The following is a 15,601-nucleotide window of genomic DNA, read 5'->3' as shown; positions in this document are numbered from 1 at the left end:
CATCGCGAAGCATTTTTAGAATTAGTATTGTTAAATTGGACAATTTGTTATTTAATATTCGGTAAAATAGACTAAGAAAAATTGTGTTATGAATATAGTAATATACAATGGACACAGTCGATATCTGCTGCTCCGAAGTCGAAAAGACTGGCGGCTGGTATTCGATCGGGTAGTGTTTCATTGCAAATGATATTGTAAATAATTGTGGTAAAATCAGTCTGTGATCAGACGGTGAATAAATAAATAATAAAAATAATAATAATGGTATTCAACGATTCACTTCAAAATGATTCCAACAGCACATAGCCACCCAATTGAGTCCGAAAACTACGTTGATCTATTTTTCAGATATCGTTTTTCGTCTATTACAAAAAAAAATCAAAAACTATAAATTTTTAATCCCATCGGAGCAAAACAGCGCCGCATTGAAGTTGTGTCATTTGGTAAAACTAAAGGCAGGTCGACTGGCACAACAGTACTATGTATGGCTACATATAAACATGGATAAACGTACATTGTTTATGTGCTGGTTTTCATTTTGAACATACATGCACACATACGTACGCACACACATGCATTTTCTTGTTGACATTTATTTGTTGTAGCAAGGCATGCCTTTGTATGCGCATACGCACCGGAACCTTTATGCATATTTCAGTAGCGTCCATCGCAGACAGAAATCGAAATTTTCTTTCATCTTATCAATGTTTCGTTTGTAAACAAATCAAAATCATTTGTTCAATTTCAATAAAACATTTCCAATTACAACGTCTTCAATTTGAATGAGTTCAAAATTTCAATTGTAACAATATTCAAAAGAAAATACGTCGCCGTCACTGTACACACACAGGATTACAATACAATGATGCGCACATAAAGACTGAATTAGTATTGAAAATTCAATATTTTGATGAGGGCATATGCACTTTATAATACACATATAAATATACAAATTTGTGAAAACTAATAAACAAATCATTTCAAAACGATTTGAAAATATCTATTCAATTTTTAATGGAAAACAAAATTGTTCCATTAATATTCTTGGTGCCAGTGATCGAATATTAAATAAAAAATATGTATTTTTTCAGTGGGTGCATTATATCTTGTTGAATTTCTAGGCTTCATGTCCTGCGAACATGTATTGTTCGAATTCATTCGAAAATCAAGCAAAATGCCATTGTAAAATTGCTTCCAAGTAAAAATTCAATGCGAAACAAAGTGAAAATCGTGGTGCATTTCAATCATTGTTTACATACTGATTTAACTAAATTCAACTAAATGAAAGTTTAAACGGAGAACATTATCTGTGTGCATTGTTGTAAGTTTTCGTTTCTTCAGTGGTTTTTTACATTTGCTTAAGAAAGTTCATTTGGCTCTTCAATAAAACGAAACGTGTTATTAAACATTTTGTGACATGAAAAATTGACTGCACAAATATTATAGGCGAAAAAAAGAACAAAGTTTCATTAAATTTAAACAAAACAATTACACTTATTTTGTTGTGCGTTGATTGAATTGAATTTTCTTAGGAAATATCAAATTTGCGTTCTTATTTTTAAAGAATTGTTTTATTCGACATTTTGGAAGAGTGAAAAAAAAAAAAATTGAAAAAAATAAATACATCCCTCAAAATAATATGTAAAATAATAAAGTATTTTTTTAAACGAAGTGGAGAAAATTTTACAAAAAAAAATTCTTAGTCACCAAAAAGCCAAATCTTTAAATTTTTGTACTTTTTTCATTTCGATTATATTTTGTGCAGATCAAAATAAACGAAATCAAAGGGAGTATAAGGCGAGAAATAAGATTCAATCATGAAGGAACGTGTAGAAGGATTTACGAAGGTCTGGCAGATCTTTTTGGCTTCAGTTGTAATGCTGGCTGCTACTCGAACATTTGCAGAAGCGGTTATGGAACAGCTGTCACCCGGTAAGTATAAATCATGGTTTGGCATTAAATATGATCATAAAATGTTAGGTATCTAAGAACAAAAAAAAAAAACATTTTTGAAAATTAGAGTCCCGAAAAACCTCCGTTGATTTTTCTCGTTTTTACATGTTTCGAGATGTGCTCACATAAAATGCAATTGTCTATCTCGTCAAATGTTTCAAAAACCTTAATTTTTTTGGTTTTCCATGTATTTTTCGGAAAATAAATTCAAATTAATAACTGAAACGAAATTGAATGAATGTGCTTGTATGCAGTTCGAGCATAGAACATTTCAACCTGACTCAATACATTCAAACCGGGCACTTATGTACAAATACAAGCATCAATTCACTTGTACTACATATGTATACATTAACGGTGTTATAAAACAAACACTTTCTAATATAAACTTAATTCGCCTCATAGGCATATGCATATTCTTTTTTAAAAAAATGCTCCGAAGGAAGTGTGGAAAAAATTGTGATTTTTTCCATCTTATATTATGAACCTTCTGGCGTTTCCAATTCCAGTACTAAATGCGAAGAAGAAGAAGAAAATTAGAACAAGCATACATATATTTCGCATATGGTACCTTGTTTCACAGGTATATTCTTTCGAATGAGAGATACCTTTTCCAGTAAATGTGAATACAATAACAATTTGCGCATACATCAAGCATACTGTTTTCTGCCTGACGCTATTCCCCACGCTTCAACTCTATTCAAGTGTTAGTTGTTATTTGGTTATAGTCGTGAAAGGTCGGAACAATTGTCATTACGTGTTATGTTTTACTGTGCTCCATGTTCTCTTTTTGAATCCTTTGTTTATTTCTGTGTGTGATTTTTTTTTAAATTCTCTCAACAGAACATGAATAAAATCAGAATACTATCATCAACTTATAGTAAACGATTTTTTGTATTAATTCGTTTAGCTACAGGTGAATACGTACCTGACATTTCGTGTAAATTTGAAAAGTGTTTTGAACTTTGAAGATGAAAACCGAACTCCGACGAAACGAACAAATTGTGCATTCGCTTTCCGAAATTTATTGAAATTAAATAAAATTGCCATAATATTAATGGACAAAAATAAAACAATCCAATCATTCAATTTTTGAAAATTGACTTTTCTACCATCTCTTTTCAATGAGATGATTCATTTTACTTGAATCTTATAATATCACATTGGCGTGTCGGTGTCATTTAATTGCGATCAAAAAAAAAAAAAAAAAATAAAGAAATTTAATCACTCAATTAACAGTCGAAAATCGATGAACAAATATGAGACCAACCGAATCGTATTCTTAACAGAGCAGTTAAGAAATCATTAACATTTCATGAACGATCCGAACATTTCTTGAATAAAACTCGTTTCATCCAATCATTCAAAAGAGAAAAAGAAATGGCTTGATATTCAATCTAAAACATGGACGCATTTCAAAACAAATGCAATACATGTTTCAGCTCTTACCGTCACAATATCCAAATTCTCGTCTCTGTGTCTCTGTAACTCTCTGTGTATATGCATGTATATGTTCACTTTTGAATGGGATGAAACGTGTATTGAAGAACAAAATGTGAATACAAGAAACATTTTCTGCGCATTCACTTACCAATACATCGATAGCATTTGAACTGACAAAGTCATCGGCCTCACACCATCTTGTTTCGACTTTAACTAAAGAACGATGAATCAAATGTCACAATCTAGCCAACATTCCTATTTGTAACGATTTCGAAAGAAACAACAACAAAAAGTATCGAATTTATATGTATTTTCACGTCTTAGTTACACGATATTATTTCAGATGCTTACCGCTGATGCTTCATCCAACGCTTTTAAATAATTAATGATTTTATCGTATATATCGACTCGAAAGAGAATATTTTCCGAACATGAACATTTAAATAATTAAATCATCATAGTTGATGTAAAAAAAAAAAACATGAAAAAGTTTTTCAATATCGAGAATTGAGTGAAAGCGAAAGCACACATTTATTTACGAAGTCAATGCGTTCGTTTAACTGGAAGAGAACACCATAAATAAAGATGATCAACTAGATGATAATATCTAGTCAATATTTCTTTTTAATAGTTAATGTTTTTTTACTCTCTAAAGAATCAACTTTTTAAATGTGAAGTGAGTGTTTGTGTATTTCATTTTATGTTAGAATGAAAAAAACTGTACAAAAAAACTTTAAACTAATGGAATACAAACATTGAAACAGAAAGCAATACAATTGCAACGATATCATTTTAAAAATTTACAACGATAAGTGAAACAACACACAAAAATGCTATTGAAAATGAATAAAAATAAGTTAGCGGTTACAGAAATGCTCCTAAAAACCAGCCATATCATTCTAGTTTTACTTTTAATAAAACTATCTAGCTCTGCTGGATACGAAAATACATGGAACTTTTATTATGAACAACCATGTTGTAGTAGTTCAAATAGTCATCATTTGCGACATCACAAAGGTAAATATTTACACATTTTGTGTGACATTCATAAATGAGACACTCAATCAATCCTTCGAGACTTTTGACATCAAAATTATGATTCACATGAAAAAATGTTTATTTATACTGTCTGGCAGTCATAATTCGAAAAGTACGATTTCAAACATTTAATTACACTTCGAAGTAATAAAACTTGTACAGAGTCAATAAGATTTCACTTTTTCTTTCAACCAACGTCTTTTTTTAGCATCGCGATGTTTGTTTATATAAATAGAATGCAAGTATAAGTAAATGCAAACAACGAGATTCATTTTATATCGAAATATTATGCGTAAATCCGTCTCACATGTTTGTAATTGTCGTTTTGATGAATCCGTTGAAAATGTTGTCAGTTTTTTAGCATTTTTGAAGGAAAGACACATTCTAATTTTTGGTCTTAGAGCATTAAATTTATCAAGATTTGTTTATGTTGGTTGACTCTACAAACATTTCTTTTTTATTCAATTAAACATTTATTCATTATGTCAAAAATAATAACTATAATTTCTATTTAAAATAAACCGTGATTGGTTGATGAATGGAACAGAACATGGAAGTACTTTAAGGAAATTTGGATGATTTGTTGGAATTTATTATTTGTTGGAAATTTTAGAGTCGCGTATCGATAACCATAAATGAATACTGAATTCTGAGCACTTATTCTTGGCCGATAAACACTTTCTTATCAGCAAAATACATTTCACGCACTTTTTTTTAATTTCTGATTTATTAAACTTTATTGGATTATTTTTCGTAGCCGATGGATTATTTTCTCGGATGTTTTCTGTAAATTCAAATGAAATTGGAGTCTATGCATTTTGTTATTTAAAAAGTTGCCGTAATCTGTTCTTAAGAATGTAGACAAAAGTTACTGTTTTTCGGAAATCTTCAGATACAAAACTGAACCGAAATCTTGGATTTCCACTCCAAATTTGAAAATCTTTGATTTTTGTTCAATCATAACTTTTATTGCTTTAACTTTTTTAATTCCTTTGTTGAACTGATCAACTCGATGGTAGCTTCAGCTAATTTTACTTTTTTGGTCGATGCCTGTTTTTATTCCTTTTCCGATGCAGCCTCATTCAAATATTCGCGTATGCCAACATTGATTGGTACACCGTTACAATAATTAATCTAATTAAACTTCATCGTTCGACTTATCGGTGCTGTTCATTTCGCCGTAAGACGTAACCTTACCGTCGGTTGTCTTCAAAGAGTTCACATCTGTTGCCTGCATATAATATTCACAATTCGTTCAAAAACAAAACAACAAATACAACTTATGCTTCGATAATTGAGTTTGCACCGAAATAAATGTCATTGTGTTTCTGTAACAAATACATTTCCAATTTACCGAACGCAATGGCACATAATGAACTAATTTTAAGAATCTCATACGCGTACACACATCCAATCTTGCCGGCGTTGCCTGTTGTTGTTCATTTTCCTCAGGCGTTTAATAACTGGATGACTGAAGTGGGCTGTATCGTTAACTGGTTGGAACGTCGTTTCATTATTACCTGCAAAAGACCTATTAAAAGAAGGGAATCGGAACACGAGAACCACTGCCTTTCAATTGATATCGGTAGCAACAAAAACAACATTCACAAGATGTGTTGTCCTGATTGCAAAATATCCAGCTCTACTTGAACCAAACGTAAATGTTTTACAATCAAAAAGTCTCGATTTGTTTCAGTGCAAAACGCATATTAAAAGAATTTTCAGTCAGTTATCATCGAACATCGCACTAATGCAGCAAGCACAACCAATCTTTTTTTAGATGACGCACGAGAAATAGCTGAACATCTTGATGTAGAACGACAACAACATCGTTCAAATCAACCATTCGAACAATTTTCTGATTATTGAAAGAAATCGTTGGTAATTCCATACTTGGATTCAATGAGACGTGTTAAAAGACTTATTTTATGTCAATATTGTCCTCGTTTTTTATTATTCTCGCACCTCTCTAATCAAATTCCTGCGGAGGCCCTTGTTAGCTGCTGATAATTTATCGGTTATATTTTGGTCACTATATCAAGGTGAAGGGTGTACCATGTATGCCTTTCAATGATGGTGATGTTTTCTTTTTGCCTATTGATTCCAATGAAGCACGTGTCTCCTATCTTGCCAGCATTGGCTGAGCAACTTAGTTTACTCATTGACTAACAGAACGATAATTCTGAACAAGCCGTACAAATTTCTACGAAATCTAGTCGAACGAAAAAAAAATAAAAATAGAACGACAGCAAAATAATGCAAAAACCATTACAGTTGACATATTCAGTTGAACACAGATGAAGATATTAAACGGATTTCAAGCCAATTTTGAAGGAAAGTGGAAGCAAAGAAGACAAATGACCCATTACTTATCATTCAACGATGAAACTTTCTGTTATTTAGAAAAATGCATTCAAAATACAACATGTGAAAAAGACTTTGGTAGTGAGGGCATTGAATAAACAAAAAAGCACATTTTAGAATAACGACAATTTAATATTAATAGAAATGGAAAACCAGCAAGAGATTTCCACCACTTGTTTGTTGAAATGTGTTCAAAGAAGCAGCATTTGAATACATTTGATAATAAAATGTCTTACATCCGTAAGATGAACTTTTCCGCACTGTGATCCACAACATGCATTTATTACAAATCTTTTACTCAAAGAATTCACGAGAAAACTTAACCTGACATTAGTTTTACGATACAAATAATTTTCGAAGCACTTTTCATACAAAAACTACTAAAAATGTGAATGCCTATATGATACCGTAATCATGTGAAAATTTGCAGAGGTTATTTTTTTCACAAAAAGTTAACATTCTGAAAGTTTGAAGAAATTTCAATACATATTAAGGGTACTTCCCATACAAAATTTCGTTTTTGAGCGAAAAATCCAAAATTTTGTTCGGGAGGTATCCCTAATATGCGTTAAAATGTCTCCAAACTCTCGGAATGTTATTTTTGTGTGATAAAAATAACCTGTGCAAAGTTTCAGCTTATTACGATATCATACAGGCATGGCTTCCATACATAAACTCAATTTTTTTGACATTTTTGTTTGAAAAGTGTGTCGAAAGTTATTTGTCCAAAAAAAAACCCAATACACATTTTTGAGTGTTTAAGAATACATTAAATATCACTTTTGGAAGAAAAATCGAATTTTTCCCATGGATGGCCATGGGCATCACACCAGACATGACACTTCACTCTGTCAACCAAAGTCGCTCAAAATCTAATGGTTTCTATTCCTCGGCACCCCCAATCATCCTGTGAAGTCAGATTTTGAATTACTTTTCTTGTTTGAAAGTTATCGTGTTAAGAAATTTTCGGACATCGAAATGGCTGATTCATGTTCCCTGGCCCCCAAAACACCCAGAAAACATGTTTTTTGAGGGTGTTAATTTTTCGACCGATTCCAATACTTTACCTTACACACTAGGTGTGTGCGGAAAAGTAAAATACGCATTAGTTTATCACTATTCTTTTTGAATTACGGTCTGCACAGTCCAGCGGATTTTTTTTTTTTGCTTCCGGTCAAAAAATAAAACAAACTAGTCTCGTTCCAAGATGACGAGAAAAAACACAAAACTAAAGCAACAAACAAAGAAAAAACTGCACCAATTGATTTTTTACGACAAATGATGAAAACAACTCACAATTTTCTCACAGCTAATAGAAAACGTTTTTTTACTTAAAAAAAAATTTACTTGTCACATTAATCTTCTGAAATTGTTATTAACGCTCGAAATAATGAGTAAGGATGCCATATGTTTAAAATTCGGTTGCTAGCTTAAGTGGTTAATTAGAAAGTGGCAGCATTTTTAGTTTTTCATTCAATTATTAACATCTGAGTACTTTTTGAGTGGAAATGAACGTGGTTTCTTTGAAAGACTCTTTTTTTCTGTATTTCAAATCATCAGTCTATGTATTTCGGATGGATATCCATCCGAGATATTTTAGAATATCTGGATATTCAACACAACTGCACAGCGCCAGAGCTGTGTGCGTCGCAAATAGAATCTACGGTATGTCGCGACGTATATGTGTATCAAGTGTCGCACGTACACAGTCACACTGTGTCTGTATTTTACGTGTAGCTACATACCGTAGATTATATGTGCGACGCATACAGCTCTGGCTCTGTGCAGTTGCGTTAAATATCCAGATATTCTAAAATATCTCGGATGGATATCCATCCGAAATACATAGACTGCAAATCATACACTAGGTTTAAGTTCGATTAAGATTGAAACTCAAACTTATAGAATATAGACATTAGTAACCATCATCAATGATGATAAATTATCATTTACATTTTAATAAATATGTCATTTTATTCAATTTTAGAAAATGTTCGCGAATTTACGTGCGGGAAACTTTATTATCGAACATTCCATTTGGATGAGGAGCGAGACGCTTTATATGTTGGAGCCATGTAAGTTGAATTATCATTAAAATCATTAATTATTAGAAATAATGAGGCGAAATCACATGAGATTATTCATTATTCACGGAGTTTGTTTCGTATATATCGACATTAATGCAAATGATAAGCAAGTTTATCAAAAATCACTCACTGCCTCTCTCTATTTTTATATGATGTCAACTCATTTATTTGTTGTCTTATCACCAGGAATCGTCTATATCGGCTCAATTTGAGAAACATCAGCCTCTCGGGTTGTGAGGTAAGCTATTTTACTTTATTTTTTTTTTCCATAAATTTAATATCCAAAATGTTCAAATGGATGTTTTATTTACGAAATTTGTGAGTGTGTGTGATAAAATTTCGACGATTAAATAAACCGATTTTTGGCCTTTCCAATTCTTTTCAGAAGAATCATTTGCTACTAGAACCCACCGAGTCTGATGTTAGAGACTGTATTTCGAAAGGGAAAACTCAGGTAATAAATGATTGTTTTTGTTATTTGGACTCTTTGAACTTTTGAGGGGCACTTGCCCTTTAAAAAAATCACATAAATTATTAAAAACATATTTGAAATTCAATTTTGAAAACCTAAAAAGAATTTTTATCAATTAGATAAAGTAAAAAGCGTATAATTGAAACACCGCAATCCAACAATGTGGTTAAAAACAATGAGCAATAGTTATTCAAATTGAATAAAATTGTGTAAATAAGTTTTATTCCAAAAATTGAATTTATTCTGAAACTATTTATAGTTTTGATGTGGAAAAAAGGCACACTATTTACAATCGGTCTACTATTATTTATTTATGTAGCGTTTCGAATGCCGAAATCATATACGTGTTATTCAATCTATGGAAAATGGAAATCGACTCTATATATGTGGAACGAATGCACATAGCCCAAAGGACTATGTTATATACGTGAGTATTATGATGATTATTATTATTTGAACGTAGAGTTTTTGCACATTAAAATTCATATTTTGTGCAAGCATCAAAACATTTAAATTTTCATAATTCAGAGGTGTGCAAAATTCAAGTTGCAAATGTACCTACAATAAAATAAATACGAAAATTTGTTGATGATTTCTTTTTTACTTTAGTCAAACTTAACACATCTACCGAGATCAGAATATGTACCGGGAATTGGTTTGGGAATTGCAAAATGTCCGTATGATCCTCAAGATAACTCGACAGCTGTTTGGGTTGAGAATGGAAATCCGGGCGATTTGCCAGCATTGGTAATTATTTGTTTTCCATTGAAATTCCACGCAATTCAACATAATCGAATTGAAAACGTTTATTCGATTTATTTCAGTATTCGGGCACAAATGCAGAGTTCACTAAAGCGGATACTGTAATATTTCGCACCGATTTATATAACATGACCACCGGCCGAAAGGAGTTCAATTTTAAACGGACACTAAAATATGATTCAAAATGGTTGGACAGTGAGTATTGCTAACATAAAATGCTCTTATCGTGTAAAATTTGATTGTGTTAATGTTTATTAATTATCTGATTTATTTCAAATTTTCAATTAAAATTTTAAATGTTTCAGAACCGAATTTTGTGGGATCATTCGATATTGGAGATTATGTATATTTCTTTTTCCGTGAAACTGCCGTCGAATACATAAACTGTGGCAAAGCGGTTTATTCACGGATTGCACGTGTTTGTAAGAAGGATACAGGCGGAAAAAATATTCTAAGTCAAAACTGGGCGACATATTTGAAGGCACGCTTAAATTGTAGTATATCTGGCGAGTTTCCATTTTATTTCAATGAAATACAAGCGGTGTACCAATTGCCCAATGATAAAGCGAAATTTTATGCCACTTTTGCCACCAGTACAAATGGTTTGGTGGGCTCAGCCGTTTGCAGTTTCGATATAAATGAAGTTCATTCGGCATTTGCTGGTAAGTATAAATTTGAATCTCAGATCAGCTAGGCGATTGTGTCACTATTTATATGAATTTTAACTATTTTGTTCGTTTTACATAGGAAAATTCAAAGAACAGGCAACTTCGAATTCAGCCTGGTTACCGGTATTGAAATCAAAGGTTCCAGAACCTCGACCGGGTACATGCGTTGATGACACCTCAAATTTACCAGACACTGTTTTGAATTTCATAAGATCACATCCATTAATGGATAGAGCCGTCAATCATGAACATTCAAATCCTGTATTTTACAAACGAGATTTGGTATTCACCAAATTGGTTGTTGACAAGTGAGTGCATTTGGAACATTTTAGATGAAAATTGTTCGTAATTTTTGTCGATTTTTCAGAATTAAAATTGAACTGCTCAATCAAGAGTACACTGTTTACTATGTCGGAACAAATTTGGGTCGTGTTTATAAAATTGTTCAATTTTATCGGAATAACGAGCCAAATTCTAAGCTATTGGACATCTTTGAAGTCGCACCCGACGAAGCAATTCAAGTTATGGAAATCAGTCAATCACGAAAATCATTGTATGTTGCAACTGACAATAGAATAAAACAAATTGATTTGGCCATGTGTAATCGTCGCTATGACAGTTGCTATCGCTGTGTCAAAGATCCTTATTGTGGATGGGACAAAGACACAAATGTTTGTCGTCCGTATGAATTGGGTTTGCTTCAAGTAAGTTTTTTGATGAAAAAAGAAATTATTGAAATTGTAAATGTTCACGATTTTTGTTGTTGTGTAGGATGTTGCAAATGATACATATGACATTTGTGATACGAGTGTGCTCAAGAAAAAGGTGCTCATTACATATGGTCAAAGTGTTCATCTTGGATGTTTCGTGAAAATTCCAGAAGTATTAAAAAATCAACAAGTTACTTGGTATCATCATTCAAAGGAGAAAGGAAGGTGAGGGCATTGTTTTTGTTACTTTGCAATTGCACACTGTACATATGTGCACCTTTTAATCAGAGACTGTTTATCAGAGCAATATGTTTGTTTATTAAAAAAAAATACGTTTATTTCGATACGAATAGATATGAAATCAAATACAGCCCGACCAAGTACATCGAAACAACTGAACGTGGATTAGTTGTAATTACTGTAAATGAAGCAGACGGTGGACGATATGACTGTTATTTGGGAGGTTCTTTGTTGTGTAGCTATAGTATTACTGTTGATGCGCATAGGTATGCATTATAGAGACTTTATTTTCGATGCTCTTGGAAGTCATGATTTTTTTTTTTTCAATTTCTAACGTATTGATTATTTTCAGATGCACACCACCACACAAGAGCACTGACTATCAAAAAATCTACTCTGACTGGTGTAATGAATTTGAAAAGTATAAATCAGCAATGAAATCATGGGAAAAGAAACAAGTGGTAAATTGATTTTGTCATTAAAATGTGGGTCAAATTAAAATATCGCATACTAACGATATGTATTCATTTACAGCAATGTTCCGCGCGTCAGAACTACAGCAACCAACATCCAAACGATATCATCTCAAGCAACGTTAACGTTTGACCAATCGGTAATTAAATTATATTACTTTTTATTATTATACAGAAAATTACGATGGATTAAATTAACATTTCCATAGGCCTAAACAACTTGCACACACTCACTGAGAAACTGTTAAGCTTTAGCAGCCAACAAAATCCACGGACAGATTGAAAATCGGAAAATGAAAAGAAGGTCTACCATCCAGGCAGTAAATAAACGTTCAAATAAAAGAGAAACACAACACAAAAAAAAAACAAAAAGTTTAAAATTAGATTATTCAACTAACTGAAGTATGAGACGTGAAAGATGTACGAATCAATCATTATAGACCCAAATGGGGGTATTATTGCATTTTATTCAAACAAGGTGTGTAGACCGAGTATTTTAATATATATGGCTCCGACATTTTTTTCTCTGTATGTGAAAACTTCTAATGGAAAAAATAGCAGAATCAAGAAAAAATGAAATTAAAATTTATAAAAAAAAAATCAACACACAATATTAGCATGTCGCAAAAATGTTTTTGTCAAAACTTAAGCAAAAAAAAAGTTTTAAACTGTGATATTAGTTGAAAGCAATTAAACAGTTAAGCTTACGAGGGAAAACTGACGACCAATTATAATTTTGACGAAACAAAACAAAATCGAATGAATTCATAACCAAGAGAGCAATCAATTCAGCATTTCTTACTAGTTGAAAGATTATATTCAGGTGACATAGACGAATTTAAATCGTTGATATATTTTAATTATGTGCTCTTGCCGAAATTGTGTTCAGCACCTGTAATTTGGCCAGTGATGCCGATTTGGTTTTATTTCCGTAAGAGAATACGATTGAATTATACCAAATATCTGAATTCAATGTTCGCCGGTATAAAATTAACTTTACCAGTTAGTGTATAAAATAGCAGTTGGTGGTAATAAAAACAAAATCTAAAACCAAAAGTTACGAATTTACACATCGCGATGTGAATCGACACTTTTGTTAAAGTAACCACAAATACATGGCATTTATAAAAGAAAATAATAGTATATCTTCCCTTTAGTAACAAAACAATGTAACTTTATTTACCACACTCATTAAGATCAAACGGTAAAAATGTCATCATTACAATGGAGTAAGAAATCCGTTTTTATACTTTGCACCACCATAATAATCGAATACAATTTTTCATCTTAATAGACATTATTTCAACAATCTAACGTTATTCATTTTAAGTTTTATCGAATATATTGATCACAAATTTACACGACAAAACATAATTTATACATTTAATTATATTTGTTTAATTTCATCTTCTATTTCAACGCATACATTATTAATGATAAATTCATGTAAGAAACTTCATTTCTTCTTCTTTTTTACTTAGAGATTATGACAATTTGTAATTTTTAATTTTTAACATTAAAATTTTGCACAACTTTCTTTTTTCTACGATGAAAGACAAAACGATACACAAATTCAAATTTCTCTCTTTAGTTTAATTGCAATAATACGTTCTCTGTTATTTTTAGAACGATAATTAAGAAAATACTAAAAACTGGCCGAAAATTCTCAAATAGTTCAGAATTCACTTTTAGGAACGATTTTGTTAAGATTTCTGAATAACTATCAATTTCGTACTTAATAACCGAAAATATGAGATGGCCTCAAATAATTTACAAAAAAACCGAATACCGACAAACAGAATTTTTGCACTCTGATCGATAAGTTAATGAAAAAAACAAGGCAATAATTTTATGCCATCAAATATCACTTAAAATTAAAGAAAGAAAACCTAATTAAACTTTGAATTATGACATGTTGTTTCTTTTTTTTTGCAATTTTGTAGAAAATATATAAATTTTATAGAAATACTCAATCGATTCAACATCCGAGGCGTATTATGAAGAAATCATTTTAACGGTTTGTTCTAGAATTTTTCTTTATGTTTAATTGCAACATCGTATGGAAATCAGAATAATGTCGCATATGAATCCAGTCATCTTTGGATACACCAGCTACCAATAGCTACGAAGGCAATTAATTGGGCGAAGGTTTGGTCTCTCTCTGAAACTTTGCTTTTTCGTTCAACTATTTTAATCAAGATATTTACGTCGGAGTTACTCCATTAAAACATATGATGCTCCTTTATTTTTAACAGAATTTTTTTGGCAAGCTAGCAAATTTCAAAATATATGATTATAAATTTGAAATATTCATCGGTTTTATTATTGGCCGTTCAAAATTTATTGTTTCAATTAAGTGTAGATAAAGTGTAGGTAATTGTACAACATTTAGTTTCAAAGTGTACCTGGAATTTTTTTTTCAAAAAATCGATCCCTTTTTTGGGGGTCCTCATAATTTTTCCCGGGGTAGCGATTTTCTAAATCCAAAATTTTATGTAATGTATTATGGTCTTTAAAAAGTGTACATTGAGTGTAGGTAACAATTTTGCATTCATATACGATATTACCAAGAAATTAAGTGATTTGGCCATATCAACCTTATCTGAAGGGCGAGGGGTGCCTATACTGAAAATTTCAAATTTTGTTTAGGATGAATTTTATGAAAGTGTACAGCCTTGAAATTGAAAATTTTCAATATTTTTCCAAACTCTCGAAGGTTTTAAGTACTTAAAAAGCACTCTCACTGGCTTTTCAGTCTCTAGACTCATTTGTATGTCTTTCAATCTTGACTTGTAGCACATGGAATTGGCTTAGCCCTAGGGGAGAGAAACCAATGCTAGTTTTTCTAGTTTATAGCTAATTTACTAGTTTATTGCTTGAATAATCTAATAATGCTAATATTCCTTTAAGAAATTGTTAGTTTTCTAGTTTTTTGTTCTGTCAAATGACAATCAAATGATTGTACTGACACAATGAAGTATTTTGACGTTTTGTTGTTCAGACATATTTTTATGTGTTTTGAATAAATATACACTTATAATAGTGAAAATTAGTTTAATTATTCTTTTTTAACACAAAATCGTGCATAAAGTACTTGTTTCTTTCAATAGTCGACTTGTAAAATTGATTTAGTCATCAAATCATGGCAGAATATCAAAATGGCGGATCAAATAATTTTTGCTAATTTTTCTAGTTTTTGCTAGTTTTTTTTTCTAATTTTCCTAGTTTTTACTTGAAATATAAAAAACTAGCTAATGGTTTCCGTCCCCTAGGCTTAGCCTGCATATAAATACTGTTTGAATTAATATTTTTTCGACAAATCGACAATTTTCAATATTTTTCAATATATTTAGTGTGTTAGTAATGTAATGTCGAGTAAATCATTATCTCT

At 31.3% G+C, this 15,601-nt stretch overlaps 1 protein-coding gene across 3 annotated transcripts; it reads left to right on the top strand.

Annotated features, from left to right (window-relative positions):
* Window positions 1-667: 667 nt before the first annotated feature.
* On the top strand, window positions 668-14,115 carry LOC116349906 (semaphorin-2A). Of its 3 annotated transcripts, XM_031781572.1 has the most exons (16): window positions 668-1,321; window positions 1,766-1,932; window positions 8,786-8,873; window positions 9,072-9,123; window positions 9,271-9,339; window positions 9,677-9,784; window positions 9,967-10,104; window positions 10,182-10,314; window positions 10,425-10,781; window positions 10,867-11,095; window positions 11,155-11,491; window positions 11,559-11,722; window positions 11,851-12,003; window positions 12,090-12,198; window positions 12,272-12,350; window positions 12,420-14,115. In XM_031781572.1, exons 2-15 carry the CDS (start codon window positions 1,818-1,820, stop codon window positions 12,341-12,343), a joined length of 2,124 nt encoding a protein of 707 aa, XP_031637432.1. In that variant the 5' UTR covers window positions 668-1,321; window positions 1,766-1,817; the 3' UTR covers window positions 12,344-12,350; window positions 12,420-14,115. The 3 variants fall into 3 exon arrangements, with proteins under 3 accessions (XP_031637432.1, XP_031637422.1, XP_031637414.1); XM_031781562.1 differs by lacking the exons at window positions 668-1,321; window positions 1,766-1,932 and adding an exon at window positions 4,052-4,413 and having other exon boundaries at window positions 9,274-9,339; XM_031781554.1 differs by lacking the exons at window positions 668-1,321; window positions 1,766-1,932 and adding an exon at window positions 4,052-4,413.
* The last annotated feature ends 1,486 nt before the right edge of the window (window positions 14,116-15,601 follow it).

This window comes from Contarinia nasturtii, unplaced genomic scaffold, assembly GCF_009176525.2.
Source record: "Contarinia nasturtii isolate CC-2019 unplaced genomic scaffold, AAFC_CNas_1.1 Cnas_scaffold_129, whole genome shotgun sequence".
Taxonomy (NCBI): Eukaryota; Metazoa; Arthropoda; class Insecta; order Diptera; family Cecidomyiidae; genus Contarinia; species Contarinia nasturtii.
The sequence above is the reverse complement of the archived record's forward strand: the minus strand, read 5'-3'. Positions and strand labels throughout refer to the sequence as shown.

Excerpts from the sequence above, each read along its gene's own strand:
- LOC116349906 (XM_031781554.1), top strand. The coding sequence starts at position 4,227 with ATGCTATTGAAAATGAATAAAAATAAGTTAGCGGTTACAGAAATGCTC. Across the intron at positions 4,414-8,785 it reads TCATTTGCGACATCACAAAG|AAAATGTTCGCGAATTTACG; the intron begins GTAAATATTTAC and ends ATTCAATTTTAG. Across the intron at positions 12,004-12,089 it reads ATTACTGTTGATGCGCATAG|ATGCACACCACCACACAAGA; the intron begins GTATGCATTATA and ends GATTATTTTCAG.